The sequence below is a fragment of the Teleopsis dalmanni genome, chromosome X (genome assembly GCF_002237135.1).
Source record: "Teleopsis dalmanni isolate 2A chromosome X, ASM223713v2, whole genome shotgun sequence".
Lineage (NCBI taxonomy): Eukaryota > Metazoa > Arthropoda > Insecta > Diptera > Diopsidae > Teleopsis > Teleopsis dalmanni.
Window position 1 is genome coordinate 54,713,492 of NC_051848.1, and position 12,010 is coordinate 54,725,501.

Sequence of the window (12,010 nt, forward strand, 5' to 3'; positions counted from 1 at the left end):
TATAATAAAAAGACTTTAGGTTTATATGCAGCATCAATTTAATAGAGCTTACATTATATATAAAAATATTGCTATAAGGAAGAAATTAATTTATTTATAATTACTTGTTTGATTTTACAGTTTAAAGTGGTTCTCACAACGTAATGAACATTTATCGCCTACATCGACGGTAACACCGCCACCTCAATCAATTTCAGCAACTGGAAGTGGCGTAAGACCTGCAGGAAATATTCTGCATGATCACAACTCAACTAAACGAAAAAGTGCCTTCTTACCGTATCGGCCACATGCAACCGTACTCACTAATCTACAACGCGGTAATACCGAAGCCTTCTCTTATCCTGTTGAAATAACCTTATCTTTTCACGAACGTGCTGGCCAGGGTGAGATAACAGAGGAACAAGTAAATGTAGAAATAGAAAAGCAGCGATTAGCTGGGGCCAATATAGATTTTAAGGATGCCTATGGTTTTACACCATTACATTGGGCTGCTTACTATGGGCAGTTATTGGCAGTACAATTGCTTACAAATGCTGGTGCTAATGTTAATAGCGAAGCACCAGATATGGTGACACCATTGTTATTAGCTGCATCCGGTGGACATCATGAAGTGGTACGCTTCCTATTGGAACGTGGCGCTAAACGTGGACATATGGATATTATGGGTAATACAGCACTTATGTACGCTGCAGCCGGCAATCATCCACATACATGTAATGAAATTCTATCACGTGATCCTGATATGACCGCTTCAAATGAAAATGGCGATACTGCATATACTTTAGCGATTGAACATGGCGCAGTGCTAGCGCAATCTGTATTGGAACAATATATAGGAGCACTACTAGCCTTGTGAGATCGCATTACTTTGATACGGAGTGTTAAGTCCAACTAAAGGAATTGGTAAGTTTTGACCAATTAAATAAATATTCAAATATTGTATATTGTTGTGTAAATATTTTATTGATAATATAATTTTTTTTTACACACATATATATATTTAATCACTTTATAGTAATTCATAATGGAAAGAAATCGAACCATCAGTTTGATAAATATTGATCACCTGTTCTTACCTGTAATTATTTATAACATTTGTAAGAATATTATAAAATCGTATAAACTAGAATAAAGATTTGAAACTAAGTCCTGCTGTAGCAAGAGGAAATTAACAGATTTTCGCTTTAGAAGTTGGACTTCCTTTAATTTCCTTCACTTGCTTATGTTGACTCACTATGTGATTATATAGTATATAGGCCTATAAAAGACATTAAGTTTCACTTTTTCTCGAATCAATAACTATATAAGTAATTTTAGAAAAAAAAATGTGTACTTATATATGTATGTAGGAACTTATATATGTATGTGTAGATTATTCCGTTGAAGAGCGAATTGCTTTATATTATCTTAGAGGATTAGTTTTATGTCGTAAGTGTTTGGCGGACACACCAGAATAATATTTCAGGTTGAAAACTAGTATATATGAATTGTGTTTAATTGTGCATATGTGTGAAATGAGAATAGAAGAAAAGGGGATAGAAATATGTAAGCTGGATGCTTAGTCTAATGTGTCCCTGAGCTATTAATTTATTTTTCGAGTTATAAGTTATTAAATTAGTTCTGCTTTAGTTTGGTGTTCCTTCTGAAGTTCATACCTCTCTGGGTACTAAAAATACTAGGTACTAATAGGTACTTTAACTTGTAAATTTGTTATGTGTGTTCTATAAAGAAACTTTTATTCTAAAAACCGATGCTCACCTGCGCAAAGGATGTGCGATACTGCAACTCTGCTGAACGCTTATTATTTTCACCGTAGTATATCACCTAAGGCAGTGTTTGTTAATATGGATTGTATGTTCAAAAAGTGTGCCAATTCATTAATAAGGGACGATCCAATATGAAATTATATGTAAATTGACATTGTTAGCTTTGGAACAACATTTACTATATAATTTCGTCCTTTAGCAACTAATATAGAAGTGTACGAATAAAAGAAAATAATTATGAAAGAAATTTGGTTTCAAGAAGAGCCGAGTCTACGTTCTGGACTCACTCGTCGCCAATATCGACAACCAAGTACTGTTCTCTACCCTTAAAGTAACAATACAAGCAGATCCCTGTGGGCTACAATAATAGCAACATGGAAGAAGTCTAGGATATAATTCATTTTTCGAATAAGGAGAAATATTCTTTCTGAACGCTTCTTCCTTGTACATGTTACATATGATAACACATCTAACACATCTAATGATTTTATTTAGCGCTAGTATCTACCAGAGCTGAATCCTTGTTCAATTGTCTCAAATTCCAAAACATCATCTCATCCTTCGGTTTTAAAAGGTTTTGACAAAGTGTGTCAAATTTCTTCAGATCCGCATTGTGAATACTTTATTCAAATAAAAAGTTTAATATTTAATAAAAATTTCCTTTCTAAGCTCTACAAGTAGATCAAGTTTCAAGAGACAGTTTTTCTCCCTCTCTCTCTCTGCACCTCTTCCCTCTTTCTGTTCCTTCCCCCTCTTTGTAAAGAAATATTTTTGCAGAAAATATTTTTATTTAGAGTTGAAATTATTTTTTGCAAATATTTATGGCAGCGTTTTTTCTTTTCATTATTTATTTAATGCAGTGCCACAAATTTTATTTATTTATTCATTAATATTTGTATGACGATGACGATGACTGCAACAAAACGACGATGAAACTATTGCCAGTCCATAAGTAGTATTTCCGTTTATCAGTAACTTTCCAGCAATCAAGAAATATAAATTATACATTCACGCATACCAAGGCAATTATAAATACTACAGACACTACAGACCGTAGAGATATGTTACTCGCGCGAAACGCATTCTTCATTGATTCATTCATACTTTTTTATACAATTTTTTTCACTTCGGTCACGTCCCCAAGCTCCTCTGGTTCCAACTTCTTATTTCCTGCATTAAAAAGTAAACTAAACTAAAAACAGCAACGACAACAACAACAGCAATAACAACACGAAGAACAAGAACAACAATAATACATCCAGCAAGAATGACTTTAATTGATAAAATAAATGAAAGAAATTAAGGTCTCGATTTAGTGCATTGACACTGCCACTGCCACTGCTGCATGAGATAAACTAGTACGATGGACGGACATATATACATATACATGTGTGAAATGTGTTTTGAAGAAAGTATACATTCATATATATATAGATATATACATATATAGTATACACTATACTAATTTTGTGTATCAATGAAAATTATTTGTTGGTACTGCCACAATCACCGCCACTGCCACCGCCATCGCCATCGTCATCGTCATCGTCAATGCTTTATTAGTCATTTGTTGTAAACAACAGAAGCGAACGTACGGACGTATGGTGTGTATTGTCCGTCCTATAAGAATCGGGTGTGCTGCTCTCTAAAACCTACAACAATATTAATTGCTACTTGAATTGTTTTTAAATATAAAAACAAAATTCTTATATTCCTTTATTCATATGTATGTAATTAGTTTAAAGTGCTCTTCCGATTGCATAAACTTTTCAACATTGAAAGTATTTTAAATTTCAAAAAATTTCCTCAGAAATTGATTATTTAATAATGGCACTTTTATTCCGTAACTATTCTTTTCCTATTTCTACTTTACATTGGTTCCTGCGTAATGTGAAAACTCAAGTGAAATTTGAGTTTTGATGGCTGTGCTGTGCTGTGATTAAGTTGAGAAGCATAAAGACAAACACTCACTGCAAATGCAAAAACTATGTACAAAAAAATAGAAAAAATATCAATTTGCAACAACACCGTTGTTGCCTTGTGTTGCCTATAGGAGTTTAACACAGTTAATTTAAGCGAAAAGTACAGTACAAAACAGTAAACTATACGCGGATCAAGTGAATTTTTGAAAATTGATATTTTCTATATGAACTACACAAAATTACTTATCAAATATTTTGTTAATGCTTGATTTCATTATTTTAGTTATTAAATACTCAATATTTTTTTGTCTTTTGTTGTTTTTTATATTTCCTTAAAATTATTTACATGTGCGACAACACCGCATGGTTGGCTCAATGTGTTCTCGAGTAGATTTTAGGTTAGCATTTTTCAACACTAAATATGAGTTGTGCACCAACACAGGCAAGCTTTTAAAGTAGTATGTGTGTTGTTGTTGCCTTTGCTTTTAGTTAAAGTTGGCATTTATTTTAGTTCGTTGAACTATTCTATAATTACACAGATATATTGTCGGCAGAGTACAGCAGTGCTGCCATTCCTCGTGAAGATTTGAAATTTGAATAATTTTGAATGAACTATTTATTCTGTATTGAACTGATATTAGTATAAGTTAATTAGTAAGGAATATACTTAAATCGGTATTAACGTTATTAGGTCATTCTTTTAAAGTTAATAATAATGTCTGAAATGAATAGAAGTATTTTAAAAAGAATAAATATAAATTAAATTTAATACCATTAATTAAATTTAAAATGATTAAAACTGTTCAAAACCGTTCCAATAATGTCGAAAAAGTAAGACATGTTAAAGACAAATTTCTAATATACAATTATAATTTTAAATTAAAATATTATTTACATTAATTGCATTAAATGCTATTAATATTGTTTTCTAAAAAAAACTCACAAATATATAAATAATATTCATAATTTAAAGTAATTTGAGTTTACAATAATAAAATATAAAAATAGCTTTTGTTACAATAAAATTAAAAACTAATTAAGTTAATTAAATATTTTTAAGTATGTATATTTTATCATGTAAAAAATTATAAATATAAATATAATATATAATATAATATAATAATAATATAGAATATAATATAATAAAAATATATATGTAATAATAATATATAATATAATATAATAATAATATTTAATATAATATAATATAATAATAATATATAACATAAAATAACATAATATAATATAAATAATTTTAATATTATTTTTATTAATTAATTTTAATTTTAAAAATATTTTTTTTACTAAATAATTTTAATATTATTAATATTGTTTTTATTAAATAATTTTAATATTAATAATTTCTTTTTAATAATGATGTTTTTTGACCAGTACGTTTTGTTTTTTTAAATTATAATTTTTATTAGTCTACTCTCTTGTGACTACTCTTGTGACTGGGATGCAAATAAAAAAATTAATTTATTTCATTTTTTTAACCGACGTTTCGTTTGGTTTTTTTCTAAAACCTAAACTAAATTAAAGTTTAGTTAAAGTTGATCACTGTTTTTTTAACAATTTCATGTGTAAATAAAAAAAAATTTAAAAGTTAAAGAATGTTTATATAAATATTATCGCCACAAATCGAAAGTGGCAGTAAATTGGAGTAGTGGTGTTCATAATATTTATATGAATAATTTTAATATTTGTAATATTTTTTTTTTATTTAAAAAAAAATTGTTTTCATGGATTCCTAGTTTTATGTACTTTTATTTTTTATTTACAAAAAAGTCCATCGTTGCCAAAATAAAATTACTTAAAACCAAAAATTTTTTAAAAAAATCAATTATATAAAAACAATAATACTAAGATCGTGTGCGAGTTCGAGTATATTGATGGTGAATTGAGGGAAATAGTTTGTATATACTACAATTTCAGGTAGGGTAAATTAGGTGTTACCATTGTGAAAATTTTATATGTTTAATAAATAAATAAATAAATTTGAAAACTTTTAAGCAAAAATAATAAATAAGTGTAATAAATAAAAAAATAAATAAATATTTACATAAGTGCAGTGCAAAAGATCCTTAGGAAATTTCAATTTACGTTACCTCTATTTACTCGAACTCGTATTATTGTTAAATTTCGATTACAATTTAAAGAAAAAAATTAAATAATATTACAAATAAATTTTTGAGCTATTACGATTTGTGGCTGTCTGTGTTAATACACGATACAAAATGGAATTTTAGTTTAAAACATGTGCACTGCACACAAAACAAACTTTTTCTCTTCTAATGTCTATTTGTTTCGCATAATAACAGCTGGTAACTCTGCATGTGCCGTTGTGGTGTTGTGCTGTTGTGTTCACACTCATGTTGAGTAGAAAATGCCCTAACAATCTAGAAAATTTGTTGGTTCTCTTTTCGTTTTGGTGCTCATTTGTACATTTCAGCGCATTTAGCCATTCTATGAGTGACAAACCCTGCAGTTTTCATTTGTTCTTTCGCGTGCTTGGATATTGCACGTAGTTCGTCGCTTAAAGCAAGAAGAGGAAAAAAGAAAAGATCCGGCAAATATATACGGCTCCAAAAAGAAATTTATGTAAAAAGTATAAAAGAAAAAACAAAAAAAAAAAAGAAAACTTTCAAGTTTTTCTATGGAAAAATAAACAAAACTGCACAATTACTACTCCAACGCAATTAATTTTCTCATTCAGATTTGTTTCATATGAAAAACTAAATTAACCGATAAAATCTAAAAACCGCTACGCAATTTGTGTTGTAATATTAAACAAAACTGTTGTTTTGAATTTTTATCGTGAAAGTGAAAAGTTTGTGAAAGCGACTAACTGCTGGAGTAGAAAAGGTGTTTGTTGTGTTGATTATTTCTTTAATCGAGTAAGTTGTTGCAAATAATCTATAATTCAAATGATTTAATTGTGGAACTAAATAAGGTTTTATTTTGCTATTTAAATTGTGTACAAAAAAAAAAGAAAATTTCAGCATACCAGCAAATTTAATTCAGTGTCAATAAAATGTACGCTCGCTCCCCCCTTCAACTTAAAAAGTGATATACACATATGTATAACTGAAGGCGACATAAATGTTGTGTGTATTCTGTACGAAAATAACGTTGCTATCCGTCTGGAAGACGGCGGTCCCCAATACAATCCATGTATAAAAAAAATTAATTTATAAATTTTGAAAAAGGAGAAAAAAAAATCCCAACTGTATTTCAAAGAATTTTGTCTTTTTTTTTTTTTTTTTCTTATTTGTTATATATCCCATAATGTTTTAATAATATTTCCTTCCTTTCTCCATTTTCTTTTTGTTATATGCGTGTGTTTGTGTATGTGTTTTTTTTCATCCTAATTTGTATAGTGTCTGCCGATTTTATAGCTTCCCCTTTTTTTTTTTAATATATTTTTGTTTATTTTGCTCGTGATGGCTCTGCGTCTTTGGTGTGCTCGTTTTGTCGCTCTAATCGTTAATATGCTTGCTGCGCAATGCGTTTCGGTTGTGTGTAGTTTTAAATTATTTTTTTTTTTTTTCGTTACGTTTCTGATTCTGTTTGATACTAGTTGTTGAGTTGTTGTCTTCATTTTGTTTTATTCTTTCAGCTGCCTGCCATTTAGTGTCCACAGAAGAGAGCTACAAAGAGGTTCGGAATTAATTTGTCGCTCAGTAACAGGCGCTGCCAATTTTTGGCGCGCTATATTGTGTTATCGTAGGTTAGTTCTGCTTATTTCTTTTATATTCCAGTTTTGTTTTTCTGGTGTGTGGTGCATAAAATGCCCATTTCATCTTCACTAAGAAAAAAAAATACTACCGACATCATAAACTTTTTATTTTTTATTTTTCTCTATTATTGACTTATATTTGTCGGAATGTTATTACACATATTTAACTTTGCAATCCAAATAAGATCAAAATTGGAAAATAACAGAAGTTTAATAATAAAAAAATGCTATTAATATATATTTTAAATGTGTTATTGGAATAGAATTGGATGGTGGTACACAAATTGATCATTTCCAGTTAGATATGATTTGTGATAATTTATTAACAGTCTAATTGGTCAATTTGAATAGAAATAACAAAACACTGTAATTTATTATTTATATTTGAAAAACAGTTTATATTTTATTAATATGTTTTTCCAATATTTCGACTGTCTTCAATAGTCATCTTCAGGGAAACTAAACAAAATATGCAATAATCTGCGAAATAAATATTTTACAAGAATTTCTTAAATAGTCGACTATTAATATACAATTCATATAATCATTAAAAAAATAATTCTTATATATGTTATTAAATATTAAATGTATAACTATCATATATACATTATAATCAATTATTAAATTAATATTTTTATATAAATGTTAATTATTTTGTGATCAAACAGTTTTAATAGTGTTTTTTTCATGCTAATTAGTCAAAAATTTTTTATTATTATTAAAAATTAAAAATAAAAACTAAAAAGAAATCACAATTTAATTTTGCAATAATTTTTATTTTATCGATATTTTGACTTTGGCCTAAAGTCATCATATATGATATAGTTAGTAAAAAAAGTTTGTGTTAATATCTATCCACTGTAATATTCCAAAAAATACTCTTATTGTATGTATGAGCAAAACTTTGAAAAGATGTATATATTATTTTTATAAACATTTAATAATTTTGCTATTTTAATTAACATAATAATATTTTACAATACAAACTATCCAATATCTGCAAAGTCATCAACTTCGATTTTTGATGACACCATTTTGTTGATTATTTCCTATCATATTTTTTTTCCTCTTCAATTTTATTTGAATGTTATTGGAAATCAGATTGAGTCGTCTGTCCAATTCGATTTGTTTTCCTTCCTATAGCATTAATTCACAAAGATATATGTACATTTAACACAGATAAAAATATATTTCAAGCTTTATTTTTTTTCATATATTATCTAAAGCAAGTGATTTTGTGAAGTGTTAGTGAAAACTATTGATTTAAAATTCTGCTAGTGTTTATATATTTTTGCTAAAAAGTATTATTATATATAATACCATCTAATATTTAATACCATCTAATATTTAATACCATTTAAGCTAACGTTTTAAACATTAGATTTTTTTGTGTTAAAATTTGTTGATTTACAAACAACTGATACATACACACATGTCCATCCATTCAAATAATATTTAGAATTTTATTATTTCAAAGATTTGGCAACGCGAATGCGAATTAATGTATACGCTACGTTTCTCTTTCTAAATTAAAAATTAGCGCAAGCTGTCTTCTTTTTTGCAACACATTCTTCGCATTGCTGTGTCGTCTGTCTCTCAATCAATTGTCCTTAATTATTATGCTATTGTGCATATCTCTTAACTGTGAGCAAAATTTATGTACTCTTCTTTTATCATCACACAATTATATTTTGCGCTCGCTATATATACAAATAAAAAGAAGTAGTGTGCATACAAATAAACAAAACAACAACAACAACAATAAATTCTTTCTGCAAACTGTATTTCTTAGAAGCACTACGCCTGGCCTGGCCTGGCCAAACCATGCCAAGCAATGTCGTTCTCGTTGTTATTGTTGACGGCGATTAACTAACAAAGAGTGTAACGTATTCTTGATATGAATGGCTAACGATAAAAAAAAAAAAAATTAAATAAAACAGAACTAACGAAAAACAAAAAATAAAAAATAAACCTGATGATATTGATGCCAGAGAAAAAGGTCGTCGTCGTCGTCGTTGCAATGGAGTTTTGTTTTCTATGGAACTTTGTAATGTGGCGCATGTCTACTAACTTTCTAAATTCAGTTGTCAGACCTTTGCATAATTTCTGTACACAATTTTGTTTATGAATTCATTTCTATTTCGTTTTTGTGTTACTTTGCTTACTTCGTCTTCGTGTGTACATATTTGTCTTTTTACTGAGCACTTTTTTTTTTAATTAGCTATGTTTGCTAATCAAATACTGTGTATTATACTAACAATTATCGTATACGTACTTTAATTTAGCATGCATATAAACGCAAAAACATATATCAACAAGTTGCGGCGGTAGGAGATTTGCTCGCAGTGTTTTGACTTATCTACTGTTACTCCTATTACTACACTCGTAATAAAATCAATAAATAGTGAAAACTCTCCTAACGCACACCCATTCCTTGCTCAACGCATTTGTCACTCTCATTTTGGCGAACATGATTTTTCTAAAAGTAAATTAGTTTTTTTTTTCATTATATTTTTTTAAAATTAAAATAGTTTTATATTAAAATGGTTTTTTGTATTAAAATAGTTTTTTTTATAAATCCTTTTTAAATAATATTTTTTGTTATAGTGTAGTTCTTTATATTTGTATATTTTTTTTATAATATATGTATAATTATGTATATTTTTTTTATTATAACATATACATAATTATGTATATTTTTTTTATTATAATAGTTTTCATTATAATAATTTTTTTTATATTATTTTTATTATAATATTTTACAATATAAAATATTTTCTTATAATATATTTTATTATGATATATTTATAATATGTAATATTATATAAATAATATAATATTATATAATAGTTTTTATTATAATATACTTATTATAATAATTTATTTTATAATATTTTGTTATAATATATTTTATTTAAATGTAATTTATTATAATATATTTTATTTAAATGTAATTTATTATAATATATTTTATTAAAATATATTTTGTTGTTATTTTTTATCATATTATTTAATACAAAATTGTTTATTATATTTTTTGTTATAATATTTTTTATAATAATGTTTTTTTTAGTATTATATATTTTATTATATTTTACGTTATAATATTTTTTATGATAATGTTTTTATTATAATTTAATATATATTATTATAATATATTTCATTAAAATATTTTTTATAAAATTTTTTTTTATTTATTTTTTATTTATTTTTTATTTATTTTTATTTTTCATTTTTTTTTTCATAATTCTTTTTTCTTATAATTTTAGTTTAGTTGAAATAACTAAACACTTTTGTTAGGACAACTCTTTTAAATTAAGTGATAAATATCAGTTCAAGACACTTAGTAAACGGGAACTTGATCCAATGGATCCCTTGCAGTCTTAAGTTTCGATGAAGGCGCTATGCCTTTCATATAACTGATAGGAACTGATAGTTTCATATATTTGTCAGCTTTTATTTTATTTCTTAGTAACTAACGCCTTTCTTGTTATTGTTGTAGTCCGCATAGAGATCTATGCTGGTGCCGTTTCTTTTTGGAAGTGTTGAGTTGAACGGCACTTCGTAATCCAACTCGACGAGTAGTTGCCGAGGGCCGGGTTTACGCCCTTGATCACCAGCGGCGATCAAATGCCATTCGATACCTCTTAAAAGGACTTCACAAGCAGGTCCCAGCGGGGGCTACAACAAGAACAACAGTAGTTGCCGAGAATTTTCGACAAGAGTAGGGAAATTTTCTTTGTACGTTATTATCACTCACATCTATACGTCTTCAGTTGTTACTGCGTGTTCTGCATTCTGGATATTTTTCTAATATGTGTAGTCCATCTTAAATTTAATTCTTTTAAGATATTCAATAATGGTACAGTAGTCCGTTATTCATCAACTGATAAATGTGTGTTTGGTATATTATACTGTACTGTACATTTTATTTTCTATAAAATATTAATAAATGTTGATGTTAAATCAACAGATCGGTAGTGAAGATAATATCTGTTAAATAAAAATAAGTATTCTTTTTTATTAATATTTTACAAGGTTATATTCAAATCTGAAGAGTAGTTGGTTGGTATAATTTTCACACTTACGGTACAGAAGAATGTACAAACATTTAAGTTATTTTAATCCAAATATTGCTTAAATTTTTGAAATATTTTTTTAGATAAAATATTTATTGTTAGACTTTTGTCAAGTAATAGATTTAGTAGAGAATTCCTAATTTTAGTTGTAGTTTTGACTTTGATCTAAGACTAACAGAAAACTGTTGACCGACCTTGTGTCTTTCTTATCATTTTTAATCTATGCAAGTGAACACAAAAAATTAAATAAAAATAGAGTAAATTTACTTAAATGATTTTCTTTTAAATTAATTTATTTTATTTACATTTTGTTCGAAAACTTAAAAAAAGTCGTCAAGTCGTTTTATACTAAAACGGTTTTTTTTTTTTTTTTATTTAAACTCAAAATTCATTTTGTTAGCTAATGAAAAAGCATTTTTTTTTTTTTTTTTTTTAAATTCTGTTCCTTTTTGCTGTGTAGAAAAAATTGAAAGAGGTAGCAGGTGGTGCTAAGCAAAGTTAAAG

The 12,010-nt window shown here is 27.1% G+C and overlaps 1 protein-coding gene across 3 annotated transcripts in view; it reads left to right on the forward strand.

The window, feature by feature from the left end:
• The window catches only part of LOC119687549 (DNA-binding protein RFXANK), a 46,136-nt gene that overhangs the window by 2,457 nt on the left and 31,669 nt on the right, over positions 1 to 12,010 (forward strand). For all 3 annotated transcript variants that reach the window (XM_038101895.1, XM_038101894.1, XM_038101896.1), the window contains one exon: positions 121 to 903. In XM_038101895.1, the coding sequence (XP_037957823.1) occupies positions 121 to 856 (736 nt within the window). In that variant the 3' untranslated portion in view covers positions 857 to 903. The remainder of the gene's footprint in view (positions 1 to 120; positions 904 to 12,010) is intronic.